The sequence below is a fragment of the Nicotiana tomentosiformis genome, chromosome 6, assembly GCF_000390325.3.
Source record: "Nicotiana tomentosiformis chromosome 6, ASM39032v3, whole genome shotgun sequence".
Lineage (NCBI taxonomy): Eukaryota > Viridiplantae > Streptophyta > Magnoliopsida > Solanales > Solanaceae > Nicotiana > Nicotiana tomentosiformis.
The window spans coordinates 19235229-19252285 of NC_090817.1; the positions used below are offsets into that span (position 1 = coordinate 19235229).

General features: G+C 44.5%; 1 protein-coding gene across 1 annotated transcript; it reads right to left on the reverse strand.

The window, feature by feature from the left end:
- Positions 1 to 14583: 14583 nt before the first annotated feature.
- Positions 14584 to 14997, reverse strand: LOC138893642 (uncharacterized). Its single transcript, XM_070178287.1, has one exon. The coding sequence runs from the start codon at positions 14995 to 14997 to the stop codon at positions 14584 to 14586; it is 414 nt and encodes a 137-aa protein (XP_070034388.1).
- Positions 14998 to 17057: the final 2060 nt, after the last annotated feature.

Sequence of the window (17057 nt, forward strand, 5' to 3'; positions counted from 1 at the left end):
CAGAAGGTCAGCTCACCGTGTGGTCTCGGACCAGAAGTCAAGCGTGCGCCCCAGACTGATAACCAGATGTATTTGCCTCAGATTCTGCACATCAAGTGCATAAGTATAGCGTGAGTACATAAACAACATGTACCCGGTAAGTATCTAGTCTAACCTCAAAGAAGTAGTAACGAGGGGTCGACTTCGACACTTACTATGGGCCAAAAATATAATAGTATGAAGTTCTAATTAAACATGATATATAAAATGATAATAGGACTCAGAGCAGGAAAATAAGTAAACAGTCCTTTCATTTCAAGTAAGAACCAAGTCATTTCTCTCATCTAATCCTTTCACCTTTCAAGTCCATAGAACAATATTAAATATAAAAGGGTTCCAATATCTTTACGCACGAATTATGCCAAGGGCGTACAATCCGATCCAAATATACATATAAATATATTGTGCACTACCTAGGGTCAAATGGCTCGAACCATAGATACGTCAATTAACCTACTAAGGCAAACGGCCCACTCCCATGAGAGTAGGGGAAATTTACCCCGCTCGCGGAACATACTTGCAAATCGGTTGAATATAGATTTTCTCAAGTTATCATAATATTTCTCAATTCTTTTTCAAAATAAGAAATTCAGATAGGAACCTTTAAAATATTGAAATCCTCAACCTCTGCGTTAATCCAAACAATTAGTAAGCATAAACAAGCAATGGTATCAACAAAACAAATATGGTGTAAGCCTAAATCTACCCGGACACAAGGATGAATAGTAGCTACGTACGGACTGTCGTCACTTCGTACGTACGTATCCCCCACAAATAGAAGTACATAATGATTAAGTTCACCTATGGGGTTAATTCCCTCTTACAAGGTTAGAAAAGAGACTTACCTCGTTTTAAGGCCTACTTCTCGGTCCAAGAATGTGCTCACACCCTCATTCGGTGCCGAATAAATCCAAAACTAATCAAATAGTATATAAACTAATCAATACATGCTCAAAAGTTTGTATTCCAACTATTAAAGAGGTTACCCAACCCTAAATGTAAGATTCTTAAAATTCACCACGGACCCACGGGCCCGGATTCCGAAAATATTTGAAGAAAGTTGTTACCCATAACCTCATGAACTCAAATATATAATTTTTACTAGATTCCATAACGAATTTCATGATCAAATCTCATTTTTATCAAAAACATAGGGTTTTCTCCTAAACCCATGATTTCTACTAATTTAGAGGTTATAATCTACCCATAAGTTATGCATTTGACTCATATTTTGTAGGAATTACTTACCTCGGGGTGTTAGATGAAAATCCCCTCTCTAAGTGCTCTAAGAATCTCCCAACAATAGACTAAAATGAGATAAAATGACTAACTCCTGTATTAAATGAAGGATTCTTCCTTCAGCGGTTTCCGCACTTACGAAATGACTTCCGCTTCTGCAGGATCGCTTCTGCGGTTAAAAGTCCGCTTCTATGGTCAAAAGTATGCTTCTGCGGAACCGGCCTAGCCACTCGCCCATCGCACCTGCGGAGCCAGGGCCTCTCCTGCGGCCGACTCTTTCACGCCTACGGACACAGTCGCTTATGCGGTCAGAGTCATCGCACCTGCATGTTCGCAGGTGCGCCAAACTCCTCGCTCATGCGGATCCTGGACAACCTTGGATTGCTCGCTTCAGCGGCTCCTGGCTCGCACCTGCGGCTGGCCAAGGACAGGTGCGATTACACCAGCAGCTAGGAACTTCAGCTGTTGCTCCCAAGTTTCAGTTTGGTCTGAGCCTCCTCCAATCGATACCTGGGGCCCCAGAGGCCCCGCCCGAACATACCGACAAGTTTAAAATCATAAAACGGACTCGCTCAAACTCTCGGAAAGCCCAAACTGACATTAAAACTAAGAATCACACCACAAACCAATTGGATCAAAATAATATGAACTTTAAGTTCTTCAACTTAGTCCCAAAACGCCGAAACGTACTTACACTACTCGGATTGACACCAAATTTTGCGTGCAAGTCTTAAATGACATTACGGAACTAACCCCGATCTTGGAATTCCATTCGGACCTCAATATCACATAAACCTACACTAAACCAAATTAAAAGAACTTCAAGAACCTTCAAGGAACCAACTTTCAATATTAGGCGCGGAAACACTCCCGTGTCATCCACAACCCGGTCCGATCATACGCCCAAGTCCGAAATCACCATATGAACCTATTGGAACCATCAAATCTTGATTCCAAGGTCGTTTACTCAAAACATTAACCAAGTCAAACTTAGCCTTTTAGTCCAACTTAAGGAACCAAGTGTTCTGATTTCAACCCGAACCCTTCCAAATCTCGAACTAACCATCCCTGCAAGTCATAAAACAGTAAAAGCATATACGGTGAGTCTTGTTTAGGGGAACGGGTTACTAAAAAATCTAAACGACTAGTCAGGTCGTTACATTCTACACCTCTTAAACAAACGTTCATCCTCGAACGGGTCTAGAATCATACCTGGAGTACTGAATAAGTGTGGGTATTTGCTCTGCATGTCCTCCTCGGACTCCCAGGTCGCCTGCTCGACTGGTTGGCCCCTCCACTGGACCTTTACCACGGAAATCCTCTTGGACCTCAACTGGTGATCCTGCCTATCAACAATAGCGACTGGCTCCTCTTCATAACCCAGACTCTCATCTAACTGAATCGTGTTGAAGTCTAACACATATGACAAGTCGTCATGATACCTCCGGAGCATAGACACGTGGAAGATCGAATGAACTCCTGATAGACTGGTAGGCAAAGAAAGCTCATAAGCAACCTCTCCAACTCGTCTCAACATCTCAAATGGGCCAATAAACTGTGGGCTCAACTTGCCCTTCTTCCCAAATCTCATGATCCCCTTCATCGGCGAGTCTTTCAAGAGAACCTTCTCGCCTACCATAAATGATAAGTCACGCGCCTTCTGGTCCGCGTAACTCTTCTGTCTGGACTGTGCTATGCGAAGTCATTCCTGAATCAACTTTACCTTTTCCAAGGCATCCTTCACCAAATCAATACCATATAACTTAGCCTCGTCGGGCTCAAACCACCCGATGGGGGAACGACATCGCCGACCATATAAAGCCTCAAATGGAGCCATCTCGATGCTGGACTAGTAACTGTTGTTATAAGCAAACTCGACCAAAGGCAAGAACCGATCCCACTATCCCCTAAAGTCAATCACACATGCTCTGAGCATGTCTTCCAAGATATGAAATATTCGCTCCGACTGCCCGTCGGTCTATGGATGAAATACGGTGCTGAGCTCTACACGGGTCCCCAACTCACTCTGTACTGCTCTCTAGAAATGCGAAGTAAACCGAGGACCTTTTTCTGATATAATGGAAATAGGCACACCATGCAATGAAATGTGCTGACTTGGTCAATCGATCTACAATGACCCAAACTGCATCAAACTTCCGCAAGGTCCGCGGCAACCCAACTACGAAGTCCATAGTAATGCGCTCCCACTTCCACTCAGGTATAGTCATCTATTGGAGTAGGCCTCCTGGCCTCTGGTGCTCATACTTAACCTGCAGGAAATTTAGGCATCTCGCTACATACTCAACTATGTCGTTCTTCATCCGCCGCCACCAATAATGTTGCCTCAGGTCATGGTACATCTTCGTAGCACCTGGATGAATGGAATATCGAGAACTGTGCGCCTCCTCTAGAATCCTCTCCCTCAAGCCATTAACATTAGGAACACATAGACGACCCTGAAGTCACAGAACACCATCTCCGCCGATAGAAACCTCCTACCCTGTAGTATTGTCTCTTTGAGAACCGTCAAGTGTGGATCATCAAACTGTCGAGCCTTGATCTGCTCCAATAATGATGACTGGGCAACGACGTATGCAAGAACTCGGTTGGGCTCTAAAATATCCAACCTCACAAGTATGTTAGCCAAATACTGAATTTCCAAGGCTAGTGGTCTCTCCCCTGATGAAATAAATGCCAAGCTACTCATACTCTCTGCCTTCCTGCTCAAGGCATCCGCGACCACATTCTCCTTGCCCGAAAGATAAAGAATGGTGATGTCATAGTTCTTCAGTAACTCAAGCCACCTACGCTTCCTCAAATTGAGATCCCTTTGCTTGAAAAAATGCTACAAGCTGCGATGATCAATGTAAACCTCACAGGACACCCCATAAAGATAATGCATCTAGATCTTAAGAGCATGAGCAATCACGGCCAAGTCCAAATCGTGCACAAGATAATTCTTCTCATGGGGCTTCAGCTGACGTAAAGCATATGCAATAACTCGCCCCTCCTGCATTAATACTCAACCCAAGCCAACACGTGAAGCGTCATAATACATAGTGTACATCCCCGAACCGGAAGGCAACACTAGGACTGGTGCTGAAGTCAAAGCTGTCTTGAGCTTCTGGAAGCTCGTCTCACAATCATCGGACCGACGAAACTGAGCACCATTCTGGGTCAATCTAGTTAAAGGTGCTTCAATAGATGAGAAGCCCTCTACGAACCGGTGATAATAACTTGCTAACCCTAAGAAGCACCTGATCACAGCTGCCGAAGTAGGACGAGGCCAACTCTGAACTACCTCAATCTTCTTGGGATCCACCTTAATACCCTCGCCTGATACAACATGCCCCAAGAATGCCACAGAATCTAACCAAAACTCTCACTTGGAGAACATAGCATATAGTTTATGTTCCCGCAAGGTCTGAAGCACCATTCTCAAGTGTTGCTCGTGCTCCTCCATGCTACGTGAGTAAATAAAAAATGTCATCAATGAAGACATTGACAAATGAATCAATGTAAGGCCTGAACACCCTATTCATCATGTCTATAAACGCCGTTGGGGCGTTAGTCAAGTCGAAGGACATCACCAGAAACTCATAATGGCCATATCTAGTATCGAAAGCAGTCTTCGAGCATCCGAGTCCCGAATCTTCAACTGATGGTACCCTGACCTCAAGTCAATCTTAAAGAACACCCTAGCACTCTGGAACTGGTCAAACAAATCATCAATACGCAGCAGCGGGTACTTATTCTTGATGGTAACTTTGTCCAACTGGCGGTAATCAATGCAAATCCACATAGTCCCATCTTTGTTCTTCACAAATAGCACTGGGGAACCCCAAGGTGATACACTTGGCCTGACGAACCCCTTTGCTAGAAATAATACTTATGATCACGGCATTTGAGGCCACTGTATCTAGTCTGGCCAGAAAAGTATGGAATCTAGTTGGAGCGCCACCTGGCTGGACCCCGCCTGCCTGACCTCCACTTCTGGGACGGCCCCTACCAACCTGACCTCCGCCTTTTGGCGGCCAGACGGCTGGTGCGGCTACTGGTGCAGTAATCATGGATTGCTGACCCTGCTGCACTGCCTTGCCCCGAAGTCTGGGGCAATGTCTCTTCATGTGACTAGGATCCCCGCACTCATAACAACCTCTCAGAGCGGTGGACTGCTGCCCTGAAGTCTGACCCTGATGGCCCGAATACCGATCGGGAGAACCCTAAAGAGCGGGTGGGAGGTATGAACTCTCTATCATGGCACTAAAATAGGCACTGGAAGAGCCTTAATGACCAGAGTACCCACTAGAAGAAACCTGAATAGCTAGCGGGCGGTAAAAACTCTCCGGCTTAGCACTAAATTAGGGTCGGGTTGGAATACCCCGATGAGGTGGCGGTGCTGAATATGGGGGCCTACTGGGTTGGCCCCTCCCAAAATGACCTCTGCCCCCAGCTAGGGCACCTCTGAACTCTCCAAAAAAACGGTATCTCTTGTCCCGTTGTATATGCTCTCTACCCCTCTGGCAGTAACACTCAATCCTCCAAGCAATCTCCACTACCAACTGATAACAAGTCCCTATCTCAACCTCCCAATCCATACTAGCCCGAATACTAGAGTCCAAACCCACAACAAACCTCTTCACCCTCTCTACGTCGGTAAGAAGTATCATAAGTGCATGGCAGGACAACTCAGAGAATATCGCCTCAGAGTCGGTCACTGACATCTGACCCTGCTCGAGCTGCTCAAACTGACTCCGCAACTCTTCCCTCTAAGAGAGCGGAATATACCTATCCAAGAATAGGTGTGTGAACTGGTACAAAGTCATGGGAGGAGAACCTGTTGGTCTTCCAAGGAGATAAGACTTCCACCACCTATGTGCTACGCCCTCTAACTGAAAGGTAGTAAAATCCACCCTGTGAGACTCCAATATGCTCATGTTGTGCAGTCTATACCTGCACCTATCAATAAAGTCTCGGGGATCCTCATGTTTCTCACCCCCAAAGACTAGAGGATGAAGCCTAGTCCATCTATCCAGTAGCTTATGTGGCTCGCCGGTCGTAGCTGGTCTGGGCTCAGGTACAACTACTGTAACTTGGTGGACTCCGCCTACGGGTAGTTTGCCCGGGGTCTGATATACTGCAGCTGCATGCCCAGGAGCCTGAGTAGTTGAGTCTGTGCTCCCCCTCCCGCTTGAGATGTGGTTGGGTCTGCTGGAAATAAAGCAGCCTGGGTCATAGAATCCATGAACCGCAGCATACAACCCATGACCTCCTGAAACCCAGTGCTGACAAGAAATTAACTGGGGCTGGCACTACTGCGGGCACCTTGCCCTGCTTCTCATCAAAGATATCCTCCACTGGATTGGTTGGTGGTGCAACTGAGGAAATCTGGGACGTCCTCGTCCCCTACCTCGGGTCGGTTCCCTTCCCCCGCCTCTACCTCGGCCTCTAGCAACAGGCGGAGCAACTCCTCCCGGGTCTGACACCATTGCCAGGCAAGCCAACAGTGAACAATCTAATGATTTTCCCATTTTAATAAGTTTTTCCCAAGTAAATAACTTTTCTTAATTTAATAGGTTTAGTAAGAAAACAGATTTAAACTAATAAAACGAAAGTAGCTGATTGTACTTATGGCCATAGAAGTAAAACCAAAGTCACAAGTCTACTAGTGTGTGCCATGATCTGGTGTCAAGACTGTGTGGGATACTAGTAGAATATACAAAAGATCTTTACTATACTGTCTGAAATGCAATAGATAGAAAATAAATCAAAAAAGAGACTATGGCTGCTGCTGAACAGCTCAGAATGGTAGCTCACAGTGTGGTCTTGGACCTTGATAAAAGCGTGCATGCCGGACTGATAACCAGATGCACTTGACTCAGATCCTGCACATCAAGTGCAGAAGTTTAGCGTGAGTACATAAACAACATGTACCCAGTAAGTATCTAGTCTAACCTCAAAGAAGTAGTGACGAGGGGTCGACTTCGACACTTACTATGGGCCAAAAATATAATAGTATGAAGTTCTAATTAAACATGATGTATAAAATGATAATAGAACTCAGAGCAGGAAAATAAGTAAACAATCTTTTCATTTCAAGTAAGAACCAAGTCATTTCTCTCGTCTAATCCTTTCACCTTTCAATTCCATAGAACAATATTAAATATAAAGGGGTTCCAATATCTTTACGCACGAATTATGACAACGGCATATGGCCCGATCCAAATATACATATAAATATATTGTGCAATGCCGAGGGTCGAATGGCCCGAACCATAGATACATCAATTAACATACCGAGGCGAACGACCCGCTCCCATGAGAGTAGTGAAAATTTACCCCGCTCGCGGAATATACTTTCAAAGAGTTTGAATATAGATTTTCTCAAGTTATCATAATATTTATCAATTCTTTTTCAAAATAAGAAATTCAGCTAGGAACCTTTAAAATATTGAAATCCTCAACCTCCGCTTTAATGCAAACAATTAGTAAGCATAAACAAGCAACGGTATAAAAAAAACACAAACTTGGTGTAAGCCTAAATCTACCCAAACATGAGCATGAATAGTAGCTATGTACGGACTCTCGTCACTTCGTACGTACGAAGCCCCCACAAATAGAAGTACATAATGATTATGTTCACTTATGGGGTTAATTCCCTCTTGCCAGGTTAGAAAAGAGACTTACTTCCCGGTCCAAGAATGTGCTCACACCCTCAATTCGGTGCCGAATCAACCCAAAACTAATCAAATAGTATATAAACTAATCAATACATGCTCAAACATTCGTATTCCAACTATTAAAGAGGTTACCCAACCGTAAATATAAGATTCTTAGAATTCACCTCTCGGACCACGTGCCCGGATTCCGGAAATTTCGAAGAAAGTCGTTACCCATAACCTCATGAACTCAAATATATGATTTTTACTAGATTCCATGACGAATTTCATGATTAAATCTCATTTTTATCAAAAACCTAGGTTTTTCTCCTAGACCCATGATTTCTACTAATTTACATGTTATAATCTACCCATAAGTAATGTATTTGAGTAATATTTGGTTGGAAGTACTTACCTCAAGGTGTTAGATGAAAATCCCCTCTCTAAGAGCTCCAAGAATCGCCCAACAATGGAATAAAATGAGCTAAAATGACTAACTCCCATATTAAATGAAGGATTCCTCCTTCAACTTCTGCTGGACAGCTGCTGCAACTGGATGGGCTCCGCCTATGGGTAGTGTGCCCGGGGTCTGATATACTGCAGCTGCATTCCCAGGAGCTTGAGCAGTAGGGGTCTGTGCTCCCCTTCCCACCTGAGATGTGACTGGGTCTGCTGGAAATAAACTAGCATGGGTCATCGAATCCATGAACCGCAGCATATGGCCTATGACCTCCTGAAAGCCCGGTGCTGACATGAAATCAACCGGGGCTGGCTCTGTTGCTGGCACCTCGCCCTACACCTCATCAAAGAGATCCTCCACTGGATCGGTTGGTAGTGCAACTGGGGCAACTCTAGGACGTCCTCATCCCCTACCTCGGGCCGGTGCCCTCCCCTGGCCTCTAGCAATAGGGGGAACAACTCCTCTCGGGTCCAGAATATCTGATGCGTGCGTTCTCACCATCTGTGACAGAGTAAGATAAGAAACTTAGTACAGCATCAACTGCACGATAGGATATGAATAAAGAGTAGTTTCCTAACACCCTATATCCTCTCGAAGATAAGTACAAACGTCTCCACACTGATCCGCAAGACTCTATTAGGCCTGCCCATAATTTGTGAGACCTACGTGAACCTAGTTCTCTGATACCATGTTATCACGACCCAATTCAATTTTAGGCCGTGATGGTGCCCAACACCATTGCTAGGCAAGCCAACAGTGAACAATCTAATGATTTTCCCATTTTAATAAGTTTTTCCCAAGTAAATAACTTTCCTTAATTTAATAGGTTTAGTAAGAAAATAGATTTAAACTAATAAAATGAAAGCACGTGAATGTACTTATGGACATAGAAGTAAAACTAAAATCACAAGTCTACTAGTGTGTTCCAAGATGTGGTGTCACGAGTGTGTGGGCTACTAGTAGAATATTCAAAAGATCTCAACTCTACTATCTGAAATAGAATAGACAGAAAATAAATCAAAAGATTGACTTTGGCTGCTGCCAAACGGCTCGGAAGGGCAGCTCACCGTGTGGTCTCGGAGCAGAAGTCAAGCGTACATGTCGGAGTGATAACCAGATGCACCTCCCTCAGATCCTGCACATCAAGTGCAGAAGTGTAGCATGAGTACATAAACAACATGTACCCAGTAAATATCTAGTCTAACCTCGAATAAGTAGTGATGAGGGGTCGACTTCGACACTTACTATGGGCAAAAAATATAATAGTATGAAGTTCTAATTAAACATGATATATAAAATGATAATAGACCTCAGAGCAGGAAAATAAGTAAACAATCCTTTCATTTCAAGTAAGAACCAAGGCATTTCTCTTGTCTAATCCTTTCACCTTTCAAGTCCATAGAACAATATTAAATATAAAGGGGTTCCAATATCTTTATGCACGAATTATGCCAAGGACGTACATCTGGATCCAAATATTCATATAAATATACTCTGCACTGCCGACGGTCGAATGTCTCGAACCATAGATACGTCAATTAACATGTTGAGGTGAATGGCCCGCTCCCATGAGAGTAGTGGAATTTTACCCCGCTCGCGGAATATACTTGCGAAGCGGTTGAATATAGATTTTCTCAACTCAATTCTTTTTCAAAATAAGAAATTCAGCTACGAACCTTTAAAATATTGAAATCCTCAACCTCCGCTTTAATCCAAACAATTCGTAAGCATAAACAAGCAACGGTATCAAAAAACACAAACATGGTGTAAGCCTAAATCTACCCGGACATGAGCATGAATAGTAGCTACACACGGACTCTCGTCACTTCGTACGTACGTAACCCCCACAAAAAGAAGTACATAATGATTAAGTTCACTTATGGGGTTAATTCCCTCTTACAAGGTTAGAAAAGATACTTACTTTCCGGTCCAAGAATGTACTCACATCCTCAATTCGGTGCTAAGTCAACCCAAAACTAATCAAATAGTATATAAACTAATCAATACATGCTCAAACATTCGTATTCCAACTATTAAAGAGGTTACCCAACCCTAAATATAAGATTCTTAGAATTCACCCCCGGGACCACGTGCTTGGATTCCAGAAATTTTCGAAGAAAGTGGTTACCCATAACCTCATGAACTTAAATATATGATTTTTACTAGATTCCATGACGAATTTCATGATTAAATCTCATTTTTATCAAAAACTTAGGTTTTTCTCCAAGACCCATGATTTCTACTAATTTATATGTTATAATCTACACGTAAGTAATGTATATTGACTCATATTTGGTACGAATTACTTACCTCAAGGTGTTAGATAAAAATCCCCTCTCTAAGAGCTCCAAGAATCACCCAACAATGGAATAAAATGAGCCAAAATGACTAACTCCCGTATTAAATGAAGGATTCTTCCTTCAACTTCTGTTGGACAGCTGCTGCAACTGGCTGGGCTCCGCCCACGGGTAGTGTGCCCGGGGTCTGATATACTACAGCTGCATGCCCAGGAGCTTGAGCAGTAGGGGTCTGTGCTCCCCCTGCCACCTGAGATGTGGCTGGGTCTGCTGGAACTAAACTAGCATGGGTCATTGCATCCATGAACCACAGCATATGGCCCATGACCTCCTGAAATCCCAATGCTGACACGAAATCAACCGGGGCTGGCTCTATTGTAGGAACCTTGCCCTGAACCTCATCAAAGAGATCCTCCACTAGATCGGCTGGTAGTGCAACTGGGGAAACTCTGGGACGTCCTCGTCCCCTACCTCGGGCTGGTGCCCTCCCCCGGCCTTTGCCTCGACCTCTAGCAGCAGGGGGAGCAGCACCTACTGGGTCCGGAACATCTGTTGCGCGCTTTCTCACCATCTGTGAGAGAGTAAGAGAAAACACTTAGTACACCATCAACTGCATGATAGGAGATGAATAAAGAGTAGTTTCCTAACACCCTATAGCCTCTCGAAGATAAGTACAGACGTCTCCGCACCGATCTGCAAGACTCTATTAGGCCTATCCATAACTTGTGAGACCTACGTGAACCTAGTGCTCTGATACCATGTTGTCACGACCCAATTCCATTTTAGGCCGTGATGACGCCCAACACCATTGATAGGCAAGCCAACAGTGAACAATCTAATGATTTTCCCATTTTAATAAGTTTTTCCCAAATTCGCCGATGACATAGTTCTGATTGATGAGTCGTGAGCCGGTGTTAACAAGAGGATGGAGGTTTGGAGACAGGCTCTTGAGTCTAAGGGTTTCAAGCTGAGTAGGATGAAGACGGAATACCTGGAGTGTAAGTTCAGCGCTGAGCCAGGGGAAGAGGGTGTGGATGTGAGGCTTGATTCGCAGGTCATCCCGAGTAGAGGCAACTTCAAGTATCTTGGTTCGGTTATCTAGGGGGGAGGGGAGATCGACGAGGATATCACACACCGTATTGGGGTAGGATGGATGAAGTGGAGGTTATCATCTGGAGTCTTGTGTGACAAGAGAGTGCCACCGATATAAAGCGGTGGTTAGACCGTCCATGATGTATGGGCCTGAGTGTTGGCCCGTTAAGAACTCACATATCCAGAAGATAAAAGTAGCAGAAATGAGGATAATGCGGTGGATGTGCGGGCACACTAGGATAGATAAGATTAGGAATGATGATATCCGGGAGAAGGTGCATGTGGCTCCCATTGATGACAAGATGCGGGAAGCGAGGCTTAGATGGTTCGGACATGTTCAGAGGAGAAACCCAGATGCTCCGGTACGGAGGTGTGAGCAGCTGGTTGTGGATGGCACGAGAAGAGGTAGAGGGCGACCTAAAAAGTATTGGGGAGAGGTGATCAGGCAAGATATGGCGAGGCTCCAGATTTCCGAGGACATGACATTTGATAGGAAGAGGTGGAGGTCGAGTATTAGGGTTGTAGGTTAGGAGGTAGTTGAGTCGTGCCTTACTTCGTACCATTGTGGGACTAGCCATATAGGGTTTTTGTCTAGGATAGCTATTGGCAATGTTGTGGCTTACTATTTCGCTTTTCAGTGCATGTCCTATTTACTAGCTATCGCTTTTTCTTTGCATCTTTCTTCTAGATTTCATGGTGTTCCCATTTTTCTTATGATTGTTGTGGTGATACTAATATTTACTAATATTGTCTCCCTTTGCTTTGCATCTTTCTTCTGGATTTTATGTGTTCCTATTTATCCTATGATTGTTGCTGTGATACTAATATTGTTTCCTTTTTGTCATTTTGTCATTTTGTCTTTTTATTTTTTTTGAGCCGAGGGTCTTTCGGAAACAGCCTCTCTACTCGTTCGGGGTAGGGGTAAGTTCTGCGTACACACTACCCTCCCCAAACCCCATTAGTGAGATTTTACTGGGTTGTTGTTGTTGTTGTTGAATAAGTTTTTCCCAAGTAAATAACTCTCCTTAATTTAATAGGTTTAGTAAGAAAACAAATTTAAACTAATAAAACGAAAGCCGGTGAATGTACTTATGGCCATAGAAGTAAAACCAAGATCACAAGTTTACTAGTGTGTGCCAAGATCTGGTGTCACAAGTGTGTGGGCTACTAGTAGAATATTCAAAAGATCTCTACTCTACTGTCTGAAATAGAATAGACAGAAAACAAATCAAAAGAGAGACTCTGACTACTGCTGAATGGCTCGGAACAACATCTCATTGTGTTGTCTCGGGCCTCGATATCACCAAAACCTACTCTAAACCAAATTTAAAGAACTTCAAGAACCTTCAAGGAACCAACTTTCAATATTAGGCGTTGAAACGCTCCCGGGTCATCCACAACCCGGTCCGAGCATACGCCCAAGTCTGAAATCACCATATGAACCTATTGTAAACGTCAAATCCCGATTCCGAGGTCGTTTACTCAAAATGTTGGCCAAAGTCAAACTTAGCCTTTTAAGGCCAACTTAAGGAACCAAGTGTTCCAATTTCAACCCGAACCTTTTCAAATCTCGAACTAACCATCCCTGAAAGTTATAAAACAGTAAAAGCATATACGGTGAACCTTTCCAAATCTCGAACTATCCATCGCCGGGAAAAATGACAGGTCGGGTCATTACATTCTCCACCTCTTAAACAAACGGCCGTCCTCTAATGGGTCTAGAATCATACCTGGAGTGCTGAATAAGTGTGGGTATCTGCTCCGCATGTCCTCCTCGACTGGTTTGCCCCTCCACTGAACCTTTACCGTGGAAATCTTCTTGGACCTCAACTGGCGATCCTGCCTATCAACAATGGCAACTGGCTCCTCTTCATAACCCTGACTCTCATCTAACTGAAGCGTGCTGATTTCTAACACATGTGACAAGTCGGCATGATACCTCCAGAGCATAAACACGTGGAAGACCGGATGAACTCCCGCTAGACTGGTAGGCAAAGCAAACTCATAAGCAACCTCTCCAACTCGTCTCAACACCTCAAATGGGACTATAAACCTTGGGCTCAACTTACCCTTCTTCCCAAAATCTCATGAACCCCTTCATCGGCGAGACTTTCAAGAGAACCTTCTCGCCTACCATAAATGATAAATCACGTGCCTTCTAGTCCACGTAACTCTTCTGTCTGGACTGTGCTATGCGAAGTCTTTCCTGAATAAACTTACCTTTTCTAAGGCATCCTTCACCAAATTAGTACCATATAACTTTGCCTTGCCGGGCTAAAATCACCCGATGGGGGAACGACATCGGCGACCATATAAAGTCTTAAATGGAGCCATCTCAATGTTAGACTGGTAACTGTTGTTGTAAGCAAACTCGGCCAAAGGCAAGAACCAATCCCACTATCCCCCAAAGTCAATCACATATGCTCTAAGCATGTCTTCCAAGATCTGAGTGGTCCGCTCCGACTGCCAGTCGGTTTGTGGATGAAATGCGGTGCTCAGCTCTACACGGGTCCCCAACTCACTATGTACTGCTCTCCAGAAATGCAAAGTAAACTGAGGACCTCTATCTGATATGATGGAAATAGGCACACCATGTAATGAAATGTGCCGACTAGGTCAATCAGTCTACAATGACCCAAACTGCATCAAACTTCCATAAGGTCCGCGGTAACCCAACTACGAAGTCCATAGTAATGCGCTCCCACTTCCACTCAGGTATAGTCATCTGCTGGAGTAGGCCTCTTGGCCTTTGGTGCTCATACTTAACCTGCTGGCAATTTAGGCATCTGGCTACATACTAAACTATGTCTTTCTTCATCCGCTGCCACCAATAATGCTGCCTCAGGTCACGGTACATCTTCGTAGCACGTGGATGAATGGAATATCGAGAACAATGCACTTCCTCTAGAATCCTCTCCCTCAAGCCATGAACATTTGGAACACATAGACGACCTTGGAGTCGCAGAACACCATCCTCGTTGATAGAAACCTCCTTGGCACTACCCTGCAGTATTGTCTCTCTGAGAACCGTCAAGTACGGATCATCAAACTGTCGAGCCTTGATCTGCTCCAATAGTGAGGACTGGGCAACGACGCATTCAAGAACTCGGCTGAGCTCTGAAATATCCAACCTCACAAGTCTATTAGCTAAAGACTGAATTTCCAAGGCTAGTGGTTTCTCTTCTGCTGAAATGAAAGCCAAGCTACCCATACTCTCTGCCTTCCTGCTCAAGGCATCCGCGACCACATTCGCCTTGCCCGGATGATAAAGAATGGTGATGTCATAGTCCTTCAGTAACTCAAGCCACCTACGCTGACTCAAATTGAGATCCCTTTGCTTGAACAAATGTTGTAAGCTGCGATGATCAGTGTAAACCTCACAGGACACCCCATAAAGATAATGCCTCCAGATCTTAAGAGCATGAACAATCGCGGCCAACTCCAAATCATGCATAGGATAATTCTTCTCATGGGGATTCATCTTACATGAAGCATATGCAATAACTCGCCCCTGCTGTATCAATACACAACCCAAGCCAACGCATGAAGTGTCGCAATACATACTGCACATCCCCGAACTGGAAGGCAACACTAGGACTGGTGTTGTAGTCAAACCTTTCTTGAGCTTCTGGTAGCTCATCTCACAATCATCGGACCAACGAAACAGAGCACCCTTTTAGGTCAGTCTAGTCAAAAGTGCTGCAATAGACTAGAAGCCCTCTATGAACTGGCGATAATAACCTGCTAACCCCAAGAAGCTCCTGATCACTGTCGCCGAAGTAGGACGAGGCCAACTCTGAACTGCCTCAATCTTCTTGGGATCCACATTAATACCTTCGCCTGATACAACATGCCCCAAGAATGCCACAGAATCTAACCAAAACTCATACTTGGAGAACATAGCATATAGTTTCTGTTCCCGCAAGGTCTGAAGCACCACTCTCAAGTGTTGCTCGTGCTCCTCCATTCTATGAGAGTAAATCAAAAATATCATCAATGAAGACAATGACAAACGAATCAATGTAAGTCATGAACACCATGTTCATCAAGTCCATAAATGCCACTGGGGCGTTAGTCAAGTCGAAGGACATCACCAGAAACTCATAATGGCCATATCTAGTACAGAAAGTAGTCTTCAAACATCCAAGTCCCAAATCTTCAACTGATTGTACCCCGACCTGAAGTCGATCTAAGAGAACACCGTAGCACCCTACAACTGGTCAAACAAATCATTAATACGAGGCAGTGGGTACTTGTTCTTGATGTAAAATTTGCTTAACTGGGGGTAATCAATGCACATCGACATAGTCCCATCTTTCTTCTTCACAAATTGCACTGGGCACCAAGGTGATACACTTGGACTGAAAAACCCCTTCGCTAGCAACTCCTCAAGTTGCTCATTCAAATCCTTCAACTCTTTCGGAGCTATACGGTACTGTGGGATAGATATAGGCTGGGTACCTGGAGCCAAGTCAATATAGAAGTCGATATTATGATCTGGTGGCATGCCTGGAAGATCAGAAGGAAACACATCGAAGAACTCCCGGACTACTGGTACTGAATCAATCTTCGAAGACTCTGCAGTAGCATCCCTAAGATAGGCTAGATAAGCCAAACAACCCTTCTCGACCATGTGCCGAGCCTTCATAAAAGAGATAACGAGACTAGATGTACTGACAGATGAACCGCTCCACTCCAATCTAGGCAACATTGGCATCGTTAAGGTAACAGTCTTGGCATGGCAATCAAGGATGGCGTGATATGGGGATAGCCAGTGCATGCCCATGATGACCTCAAAGTCAGTCATAGCAAGCAATAGAAGATCGACTCTAGTCTCGTATCCACAGAATGTGGCTACACAGGACCTATAGATCCGATCCACAACAACACAATATCCTACAGGAGTGGACACATAAACAGGAGTTCCCTAGGACTCACGCGGAATATCCAGAAAATGAGCAAACAGAGATGACACATACGAATAGGTAGACCCTGGATCAAATAGTACTAAAGTTTCCCTACCGCAGACAGAAATAATACTTGTGATCACAGCATCTGAGGCCACTGTATCTAGTCTGGCCAGAAAAGCATGGAATCTAGTTGGAGCGCCACTTGGCTGGACCCCGCCTGCCTGACCTCCACCTCTGGGATAGCCCCTACCAACCTGCCCTATGCCTCTGGGCGGCCGGACAGTTGGTGCGGCTACTGGTGCAGTAATCATGGATTGCTGACCCTGCTGCACTGCCTTGCCCCGAAGTCTGGGGCAATGTC